This window comes from Falco naumanni, chromosome 9, assembly GCF_017639655.2.
Source record: "Falco naumanni isolate bFalNau1 chromosome 9, bFalNau1.pat, whole genome shotgun sequence".
In the NCBI taxonomy this organism is placed as follows: domain Eukaryota; kingdom Metazoa; phylum Chordata; class Aves; order Falconiformes; family Falconidae; genus Falco; species Falco naumanni.
In genome coordinates this window covers 29,100,325-29,120,864 of record NC_054062.1, presented here as the reverse complement: position 1 = coordinate 29,120,864, position 20,540 = coordinate 29,100,325, and the positions used below count along the sequence as shown (strand labels likewise).

The following is a 20,540-nucleotide window of genomic DNA, read 5'->3' as shown; positions in this document are numbered from 1 at the left end:
GACATAATTAAAAGTTAGCGCCTGGGAGCCTTGGGTGCCGTTCGCGGGCGGCGGCAGCGGCGCGCCGCGTTTCAGCACCACGGAGAGCGCCCGCCGCTCCGCGCCCCTGGCAGCGCGCCGCGTCCGCCCGCTGGGCTGAGGCAGGGGACGGGGCCGGGGCCGGGGACGGTCCCTGCCCGGGCAAGGCTGGGATGCGGCCGGGGACGGTCCCTGCCCGGGCAAGGCTGCTCTCGGGCAGCGTCTGGTCTTTCCGTGTCCCCCGTGTCCCCTCTCTGCAGCCACTCTCCCGCGAAGCTGGGACCACAGGTAAAGAAAAAACCTCAGTACGTTGCTTTCGATCACGGCTAGTATTTCTGTGGTAGTAGGCAACCACTAAAAACAGGCTGTAGCATGAAATAACATAGAGGTGAGCTATAATATTTCAGCAAAAGATCCCTTTTAATTCAAAGTCCTTAAAGTCTTACATACATACATCATCATCATCATCATTATTATTATTACTATTACTGTTATTTCTTCAATATGAGTTACTGCAAGCAAAAGTCCAAGTAAATATAATTCTGGATAGATGTTTTGCTGATTGTGTCTGTCTTAAAGCAGAGCTGCCCCTGTGCTGCACACACAAACATACCTCTTCCTATTTTTCACCCATGACAATAAAACCTAGGACTGAACTGATGAACAAAATCACTGAATGGACGTTTTCCTTAAGAGCACTCAGCTTTGAGGGCATCATTTGTAAAACTCAAGAAAGTCTAAGTGGCTCAAGTTTGATGAAATGGCTCTCTAGCCTTTCCATGTCCAAGCACTTCCTTTCCCATGATTCCCAATACCTGACCACAAAAAAAGGCTAGCAGCTAAAAGGTTATTTTACCCTAATTCATGTGCAGTAAAATGTATTTTCCAATTAACCAAATTTGCCGATTTGTCCCGCTTGGACACTCTTATAATTTATAATGTAAAAGTGTTCTTTCTTTATCTAAAGACCAAGGTGACTGCTTTTAATTTTCTGTAACCTCTTTACACTTGATGTTCACCAGACTCATAATGTTAATTGGCTTCATATACGGATCATCAGTTTAATGAAGGAATAAATTCTATGTTGCTTTATGTCCCTCTGTTTTAACAATGATTGCTTTAATGAAGAATGTGACGTGTTTGAAATCAAAGCTGCAAAAGACATTAGAGGTGTTGTTTTCCTTTTTTTTTTTTTTTTTATGATGACTGAAATGCTTATTTCAAGCTAAAACCATGAGGTTTCCATATTTCAAAAGCTTTTATCTAAATAATTTTCCATGGAAAATACTGACACGTTCTTCAGCAAAAAACTTATTTTTAATTGTAAGCAGAGACTGAGAATAACAGAGTTTTGTAATATAAACATCCCAAATATCTCTAAGCTGATTTTATACCACTGCAGTTTTCATTCAGAGTTTAAGTAAAATGCCTAGTGAGTTAAAAGGAGCTATGCTGCCTAAATAAGGAGTATTTTGGGGTAACCAATACATCTCTGTCAATCGACTGTATTTCTATTGTTCACATGTAGATGAAGAAAATTATATGGGAGAAAGAATTGTCAGTTCACACACAAAAGCTCTGGGTTGCTGTAATCTATTTCTCCCCATGGGAATTTTAGGATTTCGGAAGCAGGGGCAAAATGTAATGAAACATGGGCTTGTAGAGGTAGGTGACTGCAAATCAGAGCATCAATTAGGTCAAGCTGGAAAGCAGCAATTAGACCCAACTGCATGTGCTGGTTATACTAGCTACAGCAGGTTTAAAATGTACAAAGCAAATGCATTCTGGTAATTGAACTTTTACATTCCTGGTCCCATTTATAATGAAAGTAAGCCTTTTTTTTTTTTTTTTTTTTTTTTTTTTCTTCCTTCCCTTTAATGGGCAGTGCATATACTGAATTTTTTTTTTTTTTCTCATTTGAGAGCTGCTGTCTGGACTGAAATTATATGATCCTTAGATGTGGGAACATGCAACATAGAAGAGGAAAGTCTCTAATCAAAGCCTGGGTCAGGGCTGAGCAACAATGGATTTGGACAGAAATTTCATGACATGGCAGAGAAGGCACATGAGAAGGAAAGGATATTAGCTTAAATTACATACCACTGAGAAGTCATTCATTGCACCAGTCCTGATCCCATGACCTCTTGAGTTGATGTCCCCACAAGTATTATATTCATTCCATTCAGGTCACGCCAAGCTTCAAGTAGACACACGCACATCTTCTTCTCCATCTGCCACACATTACCGTGTCTAAAAGAACAATGTGTTTCTTTTCAGAGCTGGCCAGAACTACAGTCCTATGGCCAGAACTATATGAACACTCAGAAGACAGCCCATAAACCGTACTTTGCCCTCCCTCCCTGTGAAGAACAACAAGGTACTTTGTGGCGTCTCTAGTGGCAGAGAGGGTTAGGCTGCCAGAAGCCTTATTCAATAGCAAAAGTTCTCTACCCAGAGTTATGCCTTTACAAAACCTGTGTCTGGTCCCTGCATTGCTTACCGTTTGAAGTGACTCAGAGTGCAAGCTGAGACTATGTCAGGGTTTGCTGGGGCAAAACAGCACTGGTTTTCAGGAGGATTGTCTGTTTTTTTAGTGAAGACTTCATATAAAGGTGTTTCTTCCCAGATGTGCTCTTTCCCACTAAAAAGAGTCTTCTAACCAAGATCTGTGAGAAAAGACTTTCAAGGGATCAGCTATAAGAGTGAGGAAAAAGTAGTAGCATTACTTGAAGGTAGGAAAATGAGATACAGGAAGACTAATTGATTTGCTCAAGTTGTCCATAATGGACAGCTACTGCAGAATAGAGTAGCAAACTCAGACTGTGTAAGTTAACATCTTAAACATTTGACCTTGGCTTTGGAGAAAAGTTTTTCCCAGAAGAAGCTGCTCCGGCTTACCAGAATCCAATGTCTTTGAAAATTGAAGAGATCTCAAATGAATGTGGATGCTATGATTATTGACATTATTTACCCTGGTCAAAGGCAGAAAAGTGATTTCCTGTTGCCTAGAAAAGGTACCCAAAGCTACTAGAAGATTGAATGCTGTGGAGGTCAAAGCTGAAAAATTGAAAGACACATGGTATCTCATATTTAGGTTTGCACTTTCTTTGAGTCGTCCTTATTCTTCCATGGACTTGCCAGTTTATTTGGAATTTTTCAGGTGCTTGCAAGTCTCAGGAACTGGTCCCTGAAATATATGTCAGTTTACCAAGCTAGGTTTTTGCAAGCAGATCTGAAGCAGGGTACTGGGATTTAAGCCATAACATCGCTTTCTGTCATGAGGCCTGGATGCACAGCATCACCAAATCATGGTTTCAGTTCAAGGCCAATCACATCTCAGTAACAGGCCATTTTTCCACTTAAAGGCAAAACTACAGTTTTTGTTTCCTAAAACCAAGACAGGCTGTGATCTAGCTCTGAAATAGGGCAGTTAGTATCTGCATTAATCTATAGATCCTTGTGGCAACAGAAAGTTAGCAGTCCCTCTTATTCTGTTCATGGCTTCTAGCAATCAACCTAGTAGAAAGAAAGAAAACATTTAATTAGCTGCTTTAAGGCACAATTGTCTCATTCACCAAAGGTCAATTCACACCTGCTAACTACTCTCCTTGGAGGTGAGCTACACTCAAGGCCAGAATGGGAGAATAGGCCTAGGTGTGACATACTTTTGCATGAAGCCATTGAAATGCACCCTCCGGATGTGACAATGTTCTCAAATTAGCCCTGAGCACCCCACCTCAGTTATTGGTAAGTAAGTAGTAACTGCTTTGGGAAGCAGTTTGGGATGAACCAGGAGGGAGGCTGCCTCTGTACATGAAGGCATGTGCTCATGTGTGCACCTAAGAAAGAACCCACATGTATACATGCATATGCTCTTATGTATTTGCATGTGTGATCTTAAAGGGACTGGAGGTAATCTGGAGGGTTCAGTCTCTCTGGGAAATCCCTGGAATTTACGATAGGCACCCAGTTTCTCTCCTCTCTTTTTAGGAGACAAGCTCCAGGGCTATGAATCAAGTACCATGGGTTTTTCAAGTAAAGCACAGAAATATCCCATTTCCTGCAGGAAGAATAGGAACTATAGTAACTACTCTTGGCAGTCTGGAAACAACTCGAGCATTCCTAACTGGATGCCTCATACCGAATATCATTTTCAAGCCTGCAAAGCAGACAGAATAGACCTGAGGCCTTTCAGCTGCTTACAGCATTGCTGTGCTCCAGCTTCCTCAGGGCAGGCATATTTAAGTTATCTTCCCCTTCACAAAGGAAACCATCCCAAACCAAATTCCCCAAGCCCATCCCTTCTGCCTTACCCACCCCCACAGGCCATCCCCAGCACATGCCTCCTCCCGCTTCAGTGCTCAGAAGCACCTTTCCATCATCTGTATCTTGTGACAGAAACACCACAGAAATCCCTTAAAACAAACAATTCTACAAGCAGGAGACCATGCAAGTCTGATCTCTTGTGGATCCGTGCTCTTTACCATTAGTTCTCCACCTACTACCATCCCACTGCAGTGCTCCTGGGACTAGGTTTAGTGCTGTCCCCACCTTATGTGATAACTGCACATACCTCACATACCTGGACCTCTTTGGTTGCAAACCCTGGCCAAATTCATTATCGTGGGGTTAAGCATAACCCTGCAGCTTTACCAGGGGGTTGGATTCTCTTTCCAGGCATTGTCTGAGTCTTTCTGCCTCTGAAATCCTGCTTTCCACATGCTTGTGGGTATGAAATGCAAGGTGTGTTGTTTACCATAAGAGAATCACACTGTTCTCATGCTACAGAGAGGATACAGAGATCCATGAGCTGTCAGAGATCCAAGCCTGCAGCCCTTCAGTTGAAGAGCTGAGTGCAGTACAGATGTACCACCATGGATGGCTGATAGGGCACTCCACCACTGCCAGCCACCAGCTGAGCCAGCTCAGACAGCCCCACACCTGCTGTAGCTGTGCCTTCAGTGAGGCTTGGAGCTGGAGACAGGAGAGAGATGCTGCAAGGCTTTCAGTCCTTTAATGTGGGACTTCTCTGTATACCTCCAAATTTCAGTCTCTGGGGTGTTGATGCTTTTGGTGGCATCCTGCATATAAAATCTGCGGTCATTCCTTTTTGTTTCTGCTCTTTACACGGAGAGCTCTTCAGGGCCAGGTGTGCTCCTCATCAGTCTCGGTACAGTATTTCTCACAACAGGGTTTACCACCAGCCTTGCTTGTGCTTGCTGCTGTTGTGATGCAACATGTATTAACAATGCACAATCTGAGCCATCAGTCCTTTTCCAGATTGCCCATGCTGAAGATTACTCCTATTCCCTCCAAAACCCTAGCTATGGCTTTTTGTTATGCCACTTAAACATATGATCTTCTGATTAAACCAAGACTCCAAAGTGTGGCATTTCTAATTTTGGAATTCTTACTTATTTCAGTTAATGAACAAGAAAATACACCTTTATGCTAGCACGAGACAGAAAGAGAGATGGGGAGGGGTCAGGGAGAGAGAGAAGCATACTTGTGCTTAATTGTTATTCTAATTACAAGTTCTGGTGTAGTGTAAATTTTTTCCCTTGGCATTATTATGATCCTCATTTCCTTACAAAGTCCAGGATAAACAATTCCAATATATTTTGTTTTAATTATCAGGGTTTAATGGGGCATAATGAGAGTATGTTGAGTGGTGCAGAAAAAAATAATTTAATGTGAGCAGAACTACTGAGTGCTCCTAGCTTGGCTGTGCATATTCACCTATTGTAGGGCAACACTATGTTAGCTAATATTCAATTTGCCCATCATTTATTTATTAATCAGACTTGCGTTTCAATAGAAATTTTTCCTTTTTTCCCCTGGCATCTGAAACAAGAAGAAAGCCATTAAAAAATCCTGGTAAAAATGGGCAGTTCTCTGAGTCAAGCAATGAAGGATGCAGCTGATACACAGCTGATGGTGCTAGAAGCATCTGTCATGTCATGGACAGAAGATTGGAGTGTGCTGGACATAGAACCTGCCTCAGCCACTCCGTTCCAAATGCAGTCCTTCTACAAGCATTGTTTGGCAGTGAACACTTCTGGCTCTGGTTCCTGGGGCCCCTACCAAAAGAAGCATAGGTAATTATCAGAAGTCACCTTTCCGAAATTACCTTGTCCGGACTCTCACTGTAGACACATTTCCCCATTCCCAAGGTGTGGCTCCTACAGATTTAAAACACCACAGATACTTCTGCAGTTAAAGGGGGAAACTGCGGAACAGCAGCATGGAAAATAAATCAGCAAAGTGAGATTGTGACCCTTTATGCTTTCCAAGGTCCCTTTTTGCCAAAGGCAAAAATCTGAACCCATGCAGCAGTTAGCATCACCCTGCTACCAGATTTATACTCCACTCTACCAGGGTGACCATATACCAAGATCAAAACACCCTGTTCTCTCTCCCTGCCCCAACTCAGAAGTTTTACATAGAAGATTTTGCCCATTTGTTTGGGAATTCTGAAGACGAGGCAGTGTGCTCAGCACGGCGATGACGGGCTGTTCTGTGGGAAGAACAAATACTTTTTTTCTGCTATGCCAGGCACATGCAGCAGGTTTGAAACATTCAGTCGTACTGAAGACCCTGTGCCTGTGCCGTATAGCTCCACAGCACCAGCTCAACACATGGTCTGCTGGATGGAAATTGAGGAGCTGTTTCACAGCCTGTTTCCCTGGCTTGGGGGAATCAAGCCTTTTGTCCCTAACAAAATTGAGCTTTCTGAACACTTCACTGCCTGTTCCAGCCTGGACTAGGCACCAAGTCCTTCACCTTAACCACTGCTCTCAGCAGCAAGACCTGCTTTTGGAGCTGTTCTGACAACAGAGTATCACGGGTCTGCTGATACTTACCCTCCATACAATTCCAGGGAAAAAAAATAACGGCAGAAACCCCTTCTGTCCACACTGACCCACGGATGCCATCCTTTCTTTCCAAATCCTTGTCATGCTCAGGCTCCTCTACTCCACATATTCCAGGCTACAGTTCTGATAAGCACATGCCCTACACATATGGCACAGCATATATTGTATCTGTGAACAGTTATTTCTTTTGTCCTGGCTTCCTAACTTAGTGAAATTTTAATGAAGGCATCCTAAGATTTACAACATGCATCAAAATAATGCACCAAGAAAACTGAAACCATCTCAGGTATGTTCAGTTTGGGACCTCCACGAGCTAGGCTTTGTTACCAGCACAATGTGTGACCAACCTGAAGGGCTTTAGTCTTTGTGCCTAACTCAAGTGAGAGTTACAAGAAGCTTCAATGTGAGTTTCACTTCAGGAATAATTACTGGACCCTCCCTGAAGGGTGACACATCCATTCTGCTTATCCATTGTACTCCTTGACATGGAGTCAGAGGACTGGATACAGTGTCCTCTGAAGCCAATAGGCACATCCTCTCTTCTGGAAAAGTATTTGATTCATGATTCTAGGAAGGATGTTCAAAAACAAAACAAAAACCCAGAACAGTGTTACATTACATTTATTTGAAAATTATAATTTTCTATTACAAATTAAGTTAAAATACTCCAAGTGTTTGGGTTTTAAATAAAATAGATTTATTACAGAAATCAGTATTTACAGAAAGAAAATTTACATAATTTCATCTTTTTTTTTTTTTTTAAAGAATGTCATTGGAGTAAAAAAATTCTCCATGAAGTTTCTACTCACAGGAGGCATCACGTTCTGTGAGAAGTCAGCCTCCTTCAAGGATTAACGGAGGCAACAAACCTAACCAGGTTTAAGTTACAACTCTGTGAGTTGACTGAGGAACTGCAATGGGCTGGTTCCCTGCATTAAATTGTAGCAAGACTGAAAGACCTCAGGGGGCCCCCTTCCAAGTCTATGTCCTATACTTTGAGGAAGAATGGAAGGGAACCAGTGAGCACCTTCCATCAGACTTGCCTCAGATACAGGACCAGGCCAGCATCCAGTATGTTCTCACAAGCCTCCAAAGCTTAGTGGTCTTCTTTCTTCCTGCTAAATGACAGGGATTCTGACCCAAGCTTGGGATCCCATTGTACAGCCACTGTATAAATACACAAAGGCAATCAATTTCTGCGGCCACACAGCCTAACAGCCACAGCAGACCATGGTGGAAGAGAATGATTTTACAAAGAAGGGGACTGGCTGACTCTATCATACAGAGGTGTGGCCCTGCATCGGAAGCCAGATTTGCTGATTCTCAGACAAATACTGATGTATGTGTTCCCTCAGACTGGCTAGCAAGTCCCACGGGGACTTACAAGGTCTCTGCATTTGGTAGGCTACAAAAGAACAGGGGGAAGACGTGCATTTCTGGGTAATGCATGAGCTACAGATAATAGAGGCCTCTGACATTAGCTCTGGGCTAATCCTGGGCTCCTGAAAGCTCTACGCAGGAGTGTACATACCCACTGGATCATGCAATCAAAACTGAATAAGGCTGTGTTACTAAGAGACCTGCACCTGGTCCTGGATGGAAGCAGGATACCATGCCTGTTAAATGATAGGAAACTCTGAGTCTTAATATACAGAACAAGACCTTAATTTGAACAGTCAACTTACTGGGTTTCAATTCTTCCACATAGCAAGTTCCTGTTTTTAATGGTTTCCTCTGGTGTACTGGCACTCAAAGAGCTCTCCACACAGGTCAGCATACCCTAGAGAAGCCCATGGCTCTTTGACAGCCAGCCTTAAACATGGTTCCACAGAGCCATGGTGAGGGGAAGAAGATCTGAAGCACAGCTGAGTTTCTGGCTCTCCTGCCCTTTAAACTGAAATGCCATCTCCCTTGGTATTATCAGTGGCAAATGGGGAACTGAATCCAAGTGCACACCAAATGCAGACAAAAGAGGTCCTGCTAATGACAACCACACCTTGTTGCCACCATGTCTTTATAATTTTTAAGGACCACATTCTCTTTGTCATCAAAGTAGAGAAGATTGAGGGACTTCAATTCATCTGGCACACAGCAGGGCGTGCTAATATCTTGAGACAGTTTAAGTGTGTGGACTATGGACTGAACTGTAGCATGATTTGTTGCATTTAGACTTTCCCCCAAGGGGAAGAGACAGGATCCTTTGCAAGAAAATGCATTGTATCCATTTGGGTAAATAATCCATCCTGACCAGCCAATAGCACGGAAGTCAACGTAGAATTCCCTTCGATGACATGCTGTTACCTGGCTTTCGGCAGAAGGGAGTGCAGCAGCTCGAGGTCTCCTGCTCATGCTTGCACTGCTGCTTTCGATGACCTGAGTTTCACGAGGCATGTGTGAAGCATCATTTTTGTCAGGGTTCATCTCTGGTTCTGAAAGGAAGTTGCATGTTAATCTTTCTCAAAAGAAATTAATTTCCTAAGTAGAGTATTCTGTATGAAAGTCTATTCCACAAATCTACATCAAAGTCTTCAGACGAGATTTTAAAATTACACTTAAACTGTGACAGCACCAGAAGGGGTGTGTATTCAACTGCTGTCACGCTGAGCAGTGCTAACAGAGGCTGGAAATAATGCCTTTTTCTTACCCATACACTTGCAAAACAGAGTGTGCTCTTGTAAAGTAATATTTTAAAAAAAAAAATTCAATTTTGGATCTGAAAACACTACTACCACTTCTATGGAACTCTGCTAGAGAACGAAGCTTACTGATAATAGGTTTGCTTTCTTAAAGTATCTTCTGAGAAGCCTTGATAAATGTCCACAGAGACCACAAGATCCATGTACAGAGGCTGCAAACCACTAATATACAGGCTGGTGGGAGAACTACCTGTGCAGATCCACTGACCACAAATAACAAGCAGGTCAACGGAGCTTCTTCAATGAGAAATGGGTATCTACTTGCTCGGTATCTCGTATAGAGCTTGATTCTCATTGGATCCAGGATTTCACTATAAAAATTTTATTTGGAAAACAAACAGGCCAGCCTTATTTTTGTTTTTAATCAATCTAATCACCTACTTCTTAATACTGATGCAAGTCCTACCTAGTTTCTTTCTAGTACGAAAATGCAATGATTTACCAGAAAAACCTGCAACCACAAAAGAGAATAATTTCTGCCCCTCCTCCAGCTTTTGTTCTTTGGATTTATCAGGCTCTAAAATCCAACTACAGCTGGATTTACTGGAAGACCAGTGGGAGAGGTAAGGCACTATGTTTTGTAATTTAAAGGACGAGGCGTTGTCTTTGATGAAAGCAGCCTTTAGTCACAATGCTAATTAGTCACTGAAGTTAAATAGGTGCTTAAAAACCAAGCCAAGGACAGAGAGGCTTAAATTGCTTATTTAACAACCTCTTCTACTCTTGAAAACCGCACTTAATAACTCTACTTACAGTTACTTTACCAGCATTTTCACAAAGTTTTCCAGGTCACTGGTTTTTTTTAGCCTAAAAATAACCTACAATTTTCATGCACACTTCACCACCACAAAAAAGAAATATAAATAGTAATTAATTCCCCCACCACCCCCACCCTAATAGAACTTCCACCCCTTTACAAACAAAACAAACCAGATTCCCCTTAGGCTTTACGAATATGTCCTGCAAACGCGGTTTTTCTGAGGGGAAAGGCAACTTAAGGTGCTGGGTGACCTATTAGCATGAGCTATCAGATCAAACTCTGATCAGTGACAAAGCTGAACTTCAAACCTGTTCAACACTGCAAGTAAATACTGAGATTAGGTATACGTGAGGCAGAAGATAACAGAAGATGAACAGGGAGTTCATATTCTACAACACAGCTGCTGCTCTCGCGTGACCTTACTTGTGGAAGAGGGCGCAAAGCTGGAAGACCTCCGTTTGTTACTGTTGGTGAAGAGGACAAGGAAAGCATTTCTAGTCGCCTGCAAAGCACCCTGGTTCTTAGCAAACTTAACCACGTTGTGCTCAATTCTGTTGTTGAATACATGTGTTGTAGTTATCAAAAAGCCATGGTTGGAGCTGCTGTTTCCAACCCACTTGGAAACCTGGTAATGACAGGGAAATGAAAAAATATTGTTTCAATATTCTTATTACAGCATTATGATTAAGCAATGTTTATATTAGGAAAAGGGAACAGGCAACAAGCTAGGAGAGCGTAAGAACATATATTATGACAGAAATAAGGTAACTGTATAGCTGAGACTCAATTGAGTTTAATATTTAAACCAGTAATTCAACATTTAAAAATACAAAATACCATATGCATTCCCCAAAGCTACATTTACAGGAAAATAATTAATTTCAGAAAATTTAGAGTGAACAGATGAGTCCAGGAGTTAAAATTAACATTAAAATAAATCCTCTCTGACTTTAGTCAGGAATTTATTTTTCATAGCAATCTTAATAACAGAGTAATATGAACTCTCCAGTCTTTCCACACTATTACAACTCATTTAAATCTAACAAACATTGCATTTGAAGAAACCAACCCTGCAACTGAGCAAGTTTATCTAATAGTTATAATTGCAGACTAATAGATAAGGCTAGGCCACTCTCAAGCAGGGCTATCACGACCTGAGATGCAACTCAACCACTCATCAAAGCATGCTGGTTTAGTCTGATCATAAAGCTCAGGCAATAAAAAACACTGTCCGAGAGTACAGATTTAAATCCAAGAAACCGTTTGCTTTAAACCACGTTTGGTTTTTTGCTGTGGAAAGGCACTCACATACTATTACAGTTTAAGGATATCTATAAAACAAATCTTGAAACTGAAGAAGTCTACAGCAGAATTTAAATGAAAAACAATGGAACCATGATAAATTCCAGAAACAGAACGTTAAAGCACACCGCTCTGTAGTAATGCCACCAGAATAAAAAGGAGAAATGAAAACCTACTTGTAGCACACAATCAGTGGCATCTCCTTTGGCAGCCTAAACAAGTTTTAATCACAATGACATAATTGGCCTGATGTCCCTCCTATGGACCAGGTTTGGGTTACTCAATTCTCTTCATGCCTGTGCTGCTAGTGGCATACAAACACTTCTCCTTTATTTCAGGTAGCACCAGGTGTACTTTTAAGTGTTAGAAACTTCTCCCTCTGCTTCTGTCTTTCAGTTTGAATTGACCGCAATACCTAGCATAAATACAATGCTGGAGTTACGAGTTGTCTGTAATCTTAAGAGATGTAGAATTAAAATTCAGACAGAATTCTCTGCTTACTGTCTCCGTGACGTTGAATACTTCCCAGCCTTCTGTGTACATGGACAACAATCTTGATGCAATGAGATGTCTTTTTTGTGGCTTACTTCCATTCTCCAAAAGCTCATACAGTTCCACCTTGATGAGAGCAATAAAACAAAACAGTAAAGAAATGAAACCAACTACTTTTCCAGCAAAATAAGGAGGATGAAAATTATCACACTTCTGCCACATCATAGCTGTAAAACTGTTCCGTCATTCTAAACCAGGCAAAAAGTAGTTTTGAGACAGTTTAACAGAAAACCAAGTATTGCTCCATACATCTAGGTGTGTTCTGTACACATACTTCTACATGTGCAGGATAGTAGACTGTTTGATATTACAGAAAAATATCCTGACCATCCCTTTTTCTTTCTATATTGAATATCTGCTACCATGAAAGACTTCTGCTTCCCCACATCTTTGTCTTCAGGTTTCCAAAAAGCCCCATCCTGCATTTTGCCAAAAGAACAGACTCAGTATCAGAGTCCTCACCTGCCCTATTTTCCTATGAATCCCTGATGGCTACTATTATTTTCTGGAGCCGCTCAAACAGATAAATTTCGATTTAAACTTTAAAACATCTCAAATCCCAGAAAAGCACGGTCCGGCCTGAGCCAGGTCCGACGGCGGTACCTCGGAGGGGAGCCCCCCTGCACAGCGCGCAGCGGCCAGCACGCTGCCACAGCCAAGGCTTGCGCCTGCTCGGCACGCTGAACGCGAAGGAAAAGTGAGTACGGCAAACAAATAAAAGTAAAAATAACGCAGGCTGACGTGCTAAGTGGTCGCCCTCCCCGTTTGCAGCCCGGTTAGCAGCGAAGGCGCCTGCGCTGGACAGGCGGTTCCCGCTTACTTTGCAGAAGTGCCTCACGCCGGCCCCCGCCGCGCGGCCCCGCCGCAGCCCGAAGACGCGGAGCTCGGCCCGCAGCACCCGCTCGCTCCTCTCCACCGCGCCGACGTCGAAGTGGAAGCGGTGCAGGTCCGCGCCCAGCGGGACTGGAAAAGAGCCTCTCTCAGGCACACGCAGGGCCCCGCACTGTCACCCGCGTTCCCGCGGCGGCCGCCGGCCCCGCCGCGCCCCGGAACCCCCGGCCCGGCAGGTGCCGCCGCTGCGGGGAACTGCCCCGGCGTCGGGCCCCCCGCCCCGGCCCGCCCCCGGCCCACCTCGGTCCTCGAAGCTGCGCACCACGTCGCCCTCCAGCAGCCCCGGGGCGCGGCTGATGCCGTTGGCGTCGGCCACCGCGTTGAAGAGATCCACCATGAACTGGGGCGGCCGCTTGCGGGGCAGCACGTCGGGCGGCAGCGCCTCGATGTCGAAGACCTCCCGCAGCCGCTGCAGGGCGGCCGCCAGGACCCCCGTCCCGCGGCGCGGGGACCAGGGGCAGGCCGCTCGCCGCCGGCAGGCTCAGCAGCCAGGCCAGCCCCAGCCCCAGCCCCAGGCGCAGCCGGCGGGCCGCCGTGCCCGGGTGCTCCGCCATGGCCGGGTGCCCCGTGCCGCTCCGCGGCAGTGGCCGCACGGGGCTGGGGGCGCCGAGCTGAGGGCGGCGGGGCGAGTGCGCGGGGCGCCGGGCAGGGTGCGCAGCCCGACGGCCGCTTCCCGCGGGGGTGGGCGGGTGCGCCGCGCCCGGGCCATTAAGGGCCCTTAACGGCTGAATGGGGCATCGCCGCTCGCTCGGGAGCACCGGGGCCGCCGGCCGGCCCCGGGGCACCGGCTCTTGCTTTCAGGGGCAGCTGAGAGCCTGCAAAGGAAACCGCGCTTACGGAACGCTTATTCTGCAAGTTATTTTTTTGTTTGGGGTTCTTTGTTGTGATGTTTAAAAAAAAAAAAAAAAAAAAAAGTGTTTGATTTGGGCATTGCTGAGCCCCGGCCCGCTTTTCCTGTCATTGCCACAGCAATAAACCGTGCCCCCGGGAATGTGCGTGAGCCGCGCCCGCTGCAGCTGCAGGGCCTGCGGGGGGCCCAGGGTGCGCGGCGGGGCTGCCCTGCGGTGCGGCAGGAGCTGCCGGGCTCTGGAGGGACCAGCGGCAGGGGCGGGCACAGGCATCCTGAAAGGCTGTTTTAAGGCCCAAACCGAACCAGCTTGCCCCAGTTTGCCGTTTTCACCCCTTGGGTTGATGGAGTTCCACCGTCCCACACACCCCAAAGAAAGCCCAACCAAAACAGCAAAGCACCAATGCCAAACAAACCCAGATCCTACGCATCCCCTGTACTAGTCCTTCCTACGGCAGTCTGGCAACTTACTAAGGAGCAGTTCCACATTGCTGATGGTTTCACACAGCCCCATGTCCCCTTTCCAGGCAGGAAAGCAGAGGGAGGTGGGATACTGGGCAGGCAGAACTGTCCTCTGGCTGCCCTGCTTAGGCACACTTATGTTAGACAGGGGCACTTGCACTGAGCAAGCGTGTGGGCCCATAGGGGAACGAGGTAGTGACAAAGAGGCTGCAGTTCCACATGCTCCCAAACTAGCTGTTGGAAGGGAAAAAATAAAAGGTTTTATCTAGATTGTTCAAAGAGCTGTGATGCAGGAATCGCTCACCTTTTGCTGCTCTAAAGCTGGAGTTCCTGGGGCACTTGGCCACGCAGCTCTTCAGCTCCAGACTTCCTCCTACTGTCACTCGTTCCAGCCTTCAGCTATTGTAGGTACATGTTTGAAAAAAATGTGTGTAGTTCTTATTGCTACGTTTTTTTTCACTAGGAGAGAAGCTTGCTGATCCCATTTGCCACTTGAGGTGCAGAGGAATGATGGAGGAAAATGAGAAGCAGCGATGGGTTAATCAGACCAGTGTAAACAGCACTGTTGCTGCACATAAAACTACAGCCAACTGAGATCCTCAGAACCCTCCAGTTGTCTTCTAAAGGCTGCAGGTATCTCCACTCATGGCTAACAGCAGTGCTGAATTAAGTAATATCCATTGAACTACCTGCCTGCGAGCATAGAAAGAGACAAGTAAGATGTGAGAAATCATCAGAGTGTTTCTCAGTCATCCTAAAAGCTTTGTTTCCACTCCACTGCTTCTTCACAGGCTTATCCTCACAAACCCTACCCTGCCCTTGGGCCTCTTCATTTGCTCCTAGTATCCTCCCTAGGCATATACCTCCATTTTTACTCTCATGGTGCTGCTTCCAGACATTAATGTCTGGAAACACATAGCTAGGGTTCCCAAACAACCTTAACTCTGCCCTAGAGGCAAAGATTTATGAAGAAATCCTCTCTGTTTAATATAAGCTGGGACCACAAACAACAAAATGCCTCAATCATAGTAGTGCAACTGCAGAAATTCCAGCCTACAGTTAGCCAAACATAACCCACTGAGTGCTGTGTTCTTTTATTTTCATATTTCTGATTAGGCAAACAACATAATGAAAGCCTTGCTCCCTATTCTTTCGTAAGACTGTATGACTCACCACTTATGTAAGCTTTTATGCAGGAGTTGGTCACAGCTCCACTGATGATACTACGTACTGGTTTGCAATTAGTGCAAGGCTCAATCCTCCCTGTTCTGTACAATAAAAATAGGTTCTCTCAACTTACATGTTGTGAGCAGTGTGGCTTTGGGAACCCAGGAAAAGCAGGGAATCTGTAGAGAACCAAGACAGATAGTTAATAACTTAAAATTTTAGGTGGATTCTCTAAAGAGTTCAGCACTGGCATTGCTTTTCCTATACTTCCTCTCTGAAATGACTAGATAAACAGCTTGGAGGGTTGAAATAGTTCAAAATTATCTGGCTTTCAAGTGTAGCTTATGGGTAAGAGAGGTGGAATTTATTATGTGCCTTACTATATTATCTTTGATGCCATTATAATTATCATAGGTCAACAATATTGAAAAAGCATGGTCATCACATGGTATCATCAGTGGACAGACCAAAATTTACTTCGGGGCCTTCATTGTGCATTTCAGAACCTTAGCAAGACTGGTCTTAGATGCAACTCCAACCCTGCCATTCAGCTCAGAACAGACTCTCCCTCCTGCTATTAATTTCATGTTAGCACAAACAGTAAGAAACGAGTGGACAGAGCAGGCTGGAAGTTGCTCCTTTTCCAGCAGAGCTGCCTGACACTTCTCCATACACTCTCTGTGCAGGTTCTGTAGTTTCTAGTTTAGTGACTCACAACAGTTGTTGTGTGTTTTTTTTTTTTTTTTTTTTTTTTTTTTTGTTTTTTTTTTGGGGGGGGGGAGCATGGGGGGTGTACACAAAAAAAAACCAACCAAAAAAGAACAAAACCTGGAGTAGTTCTCTGCTCCCTGAACACAGCAATTGTGCACTGCAGACTTCACTGCAGCTCTCGCAGGCAGGAAGCAAGAACATAGGGTATTTCACTCACTTCATAGCAGCTGTCTTAGACCCATTTGAAAAAGAAGAATGACCATTGCATGAAAGATGTCAGTCTTCTCTTTACTTTTAATGATAGCAGAGGCAGCAAAACCAGGATCACCAAGAGAAGTTAAGAATTAGTATGGAAAGCTTCATCTTCTAAGTCTCGGCTGAAGGAACAGGACTCTACCACATCAGCGATATTGTGTGAAGTGCGAGTGTTGACGTCACCCCAGAGCCTAGAATAGCAATCCCTTGAGGGCTGGGTAGATGGAGAGAGCCACTGAGTTAGTAACCGTATATTCAGCATTTAGCTTGAATGTTGGAACAGGGAAATTATAAATGGCCCTAAGTAGCAGAGTGTTTTTACCATATATCTAATATATAAATACCTCTCCCAGAGGAGATAAACTCCCAAGCGCAGACTTGCTGGCACATCCTGACTCTAAGGCATGTGCCCTACTCAAGCCCTTCAAAAACTGGACTCTCAGCAAGTGTTGTGGTAAACTACAGTTGCTGAATTAATGACTTAGACAGAAAGATGCCATATTAATTCTGTTTTTTCAACCAGGACTTCTTTGCTGTCATTTCCTGAAGCATTTCCAAAATACTTGAAAGATTTCTTGCCTTCTCTGAAAAACTGCATCCATCAGATGGGGGAAACCAATGCAACAGGCAATGTAGCACCACATCTGAAGTCACTCGGAGGTTTGTATCAGGAGAATCCAGATCTCCCTGCTCCTAAAGGCCAAACAGGCAGATTACTCCACATTTTAAACCATCTCAGTGACTATGCTACCTAACTTAATTCCTTCCTAATTTTTCTGCATGGTTTAAGTAATTTCTTGGCCCATACATTGGGAGTAAGTTGAGTTTGGATAAAGCTGCTCTGGGGTCTCTTCACATGTAATGTTTTCATCACCTTTATTTATCATTTGAGAAAGCATAGCTACCACCAGCACAAGAGACACTGCATCATCCTTCCTTGCTGAACCACTGAGGTATGGCTGTTCCACACCTCCTCCCTCCAAGAGACAAAACTGCTTAAACTGTTATTACTAGATTTGACATAGGAATCACAGCAGTATGTAAAAAGAATGCAAGTCAGGTATTATTCTACCGATGTTATTATTAATCTACCTAGTTCCTTCTTTTAAAAATAAAATTATGTCGGAAAAAAGTGTCACTCATTTGGAAGACCATTAGTCAAGTTACTGTTTTCTCTAAGGCTGTTTTGTCAAATTGCTGAAATTAATACTCCCTGTGACAGCTTTCGCTGAAGGACACATCCTGTAGCAGTAACTTTCACATGGCTTTTTCTAGCTACACAGTGCCTGTATGGATATTGTTACTGAGAAAGTATGGCATATCATTATATGTGGAACTTTTTTTTTTTTTTTTTTTAAATAGATTTCAATGTGTAACATTTTAAAATCTACTGGAAAATTCCCTCCTTCCCCAGTGATGTTGTTAGGAGGATTCCTCCTAACTGCTCAGTAACTGCAGTATCTGCTCACTCTTAGCAAATGCAAAACATTCTCCTGCTGCGTAAGTTCCTTACATACTAGTGATGGGGCATTACCGGTCCTGGTAGTATTCATTCATTACCAGGCTGAGTTAGTTGGTAGATGAGGAAAAAAGCCCTGATTCAACTGCAAAGTCAAGTCATACATAACTTTATAACTGGAGAGTCAAGACAAAGGTTTCATTGGATGGCTACTAAAGTCATTGCCATCACCCATCTCCATGATTTTTGAAAAGCACATCTCAAACTGTATCTGGAGTTCAGCCAAAAATGGAGCCCCCAAGACCATTCTTTGTGAAAATCAACCAAAAACTTGTGCAACAGGCTATGCCTTTTCAGGAACACAACTCTTAATTGTCCTTTTCATATAGCAGTTTTCAATAAACACAGAGAAACTGGAGAAAGGCTAATGTTCTGTGGCTGTTTCAATCACTTAAGTGCAGCGTCCCAGATACACTGTTTGGCTCTGAAGATGGCTAGTATCAGAAGGCTAGGTCCTCGAGGAAGAGCATCAGCCCATCTATGTCAGCTGAGCTGCATTTACAACAGCTGAGGAACTAGAAAATTCTTAGTCCTAATGTCTCAGTAGCTCAAACAAGGGAATTGCTGCAGGATTTTATGAACAATAAAAATCCCATCAAGTCCTTTTGTAAGTTTTGTCCCTTCCGTTGTAGCTTCTTGAAAGGCAGAGAATTGCACTACTAGAAGACAGTAAAAATTTTCCAAGTTTAGCAATCTTGGAATCAAAGGCAAAGTTGACCTTGTCACTTGAGTACAACTGTCTATAGGTGACTACCACTTGAAGCAAAAACTTAGATAAAAAGCCCAATTCTCTACAGACTTACTTGGGAGGATAACACTTACTAGCTGTAGTAGACTCAATTCTCCACATGGTGTAGCCCTTTGAGAAGAGGCTGAGCCACAGGATGAAGTTATGGATTTAAAAATACTCCTCTCCATTTTAAATCACCATTTCTATCAATCTATCCAATTCAGCATCTTGCTAATGTTTCTGAACAATAATGACCCACCACAAAAGAAAAGTAAAATGCCTACAACCTTTAGCAGAATCTCTTTTCTCTGGGTCAGGATTTATTTTTTACACTAGAGATCAGTGGGTTTGCTACACAAGACTTAAGTGTTCACCAAAAGGATAAACACAGAACAAACACCTGGAGAAATGTAAAAGGAGGATGGGATGAGGGGAATGGGGGAAACATCTAATAAAGAAAGCAAGAGGTTTTTTACCACCCCCCCCCCCCTTTACAAATATGGTTTGAAATGAGAAGGAACAATTCTAGTAAGTTTTAACTTCTCTCTTAAAATACCAGTGCAGCATGTTTTACCTGCGTACACAGTCCTCATACCCACTTACAGAACAATCCACATTTTTGCTATTTGTCTGCTCAGCAGATAAATTTACACTGCCATGACATTTTTGAAGTAGCATGGTGCTTAGCTTTTAGCATCTTTAAATTAAAAAATAAAAAAAAGGTATACCATAAGGAACTACCAAAAATTTCTTTCCTGTAGAGATTATACTCACTGTTTCATGCTGCAAGGTCTTTCCTTAATAAGATGTCGTGATTTTTTTCCAACTTGATTCTTAAATTAACATCTGTATTTTGATCATTCTTTATCTCCTTTTTACTGAGGTAAGAAAATAAACGGTAAAACCACGAGTATTCCACATAAGTGATTTTTGGAGTCACACACAAATAAAGCACAACTACCAACTGCAGTATTGAACAGTAGGAAACTGAGAAGGCTAAAATACAAGCTTTTACAAGTATTATGCATCTATAAGCTATTTAACTGTAAACGTATTTGACTATGTAGTATCATTAGGAATTGTTTCAGATATTCTTTGAAGATGTCAAAGGAATTTACACAGGTGTGGCAGACGGATGAGTGGACATTTGCCTTAAACATTTCTTGGTACAAAAAGACATGAACTTTGCCGACTCGGGCACATAGCAGGTGTTACAACCACAAGGATGAATGAGACACTGGTTTCCAGCCCTGCAGAGGCAGGTCGGAGATGGTGTTTTATGCCCTCACATCCCCTGGTTTTGGTGCCTGTAAACAGCTAACTGCACATCTGCAAGGGTACTAGGCCATTGACCTTGGGGAGGGCCTCATCTGATGCGACTCCGAAACAGTCCCCCTGCGAACACCGAGCCTGTGCAGAACCAGATGCACCTACCTTTGCCTAGCATCACACCCACCACGCACATGCATGAAGTTTCTTGGAACCAGGCAGAGATTTTGGGACTTGGAACTGTATAAAAATGGTACCAACAGAAACTCAGGTGGGACCCCCCCCCCCCAACATACCCAGAGTGAAGAGGACCAACGGGATGCCACTAGATCCATGGGTGGTAATACCGCTTTCCATAATCTTCCTTTCTCCCCCTACCCCCCCTTCTTAGAAACCCATGGCATGGGACTTGCTTATCCAGTTAAGTAATTGCCATTGAGTTACTGTATCTACCCACATGCCATATTGTGTATTAATAAATCATAA

At 43.8% G+C, this 20,540-nt stretch overlaps 1 protein-coding gene across 1 annotated transcript; it reads right to left on the bottom strand.

The window, feature by feature from the left end:
- Positions 1-8,873: 8,873 nt before the first annotated feature.
- On the bottom strand, positions 8,874-14,455 carry LOC121093808 (bone morphogenetic protein 7-like). Its single transcript, XM_040606679.1, has 6 exons — positions 14,413-14,455; positions 13,335-13,574; positions 13,024-13,166; positions 12,153-12,269; positions 10,773-10,974; positions 8,874-9,322 (listed from the first exon to the last, which is right to left on the bottom strand). The coding sequence occupies exons 1-6, from the start codon at positions 14,453-14,455 to the stop codon at positions 8,874-8,876; spliced, it is 1,194 nt and encodes a 397-aa protein (XP_040462613.1).
- Between the last annotated feature and the right edge of the window lie 6,085 nt (positions 14,456-20,540).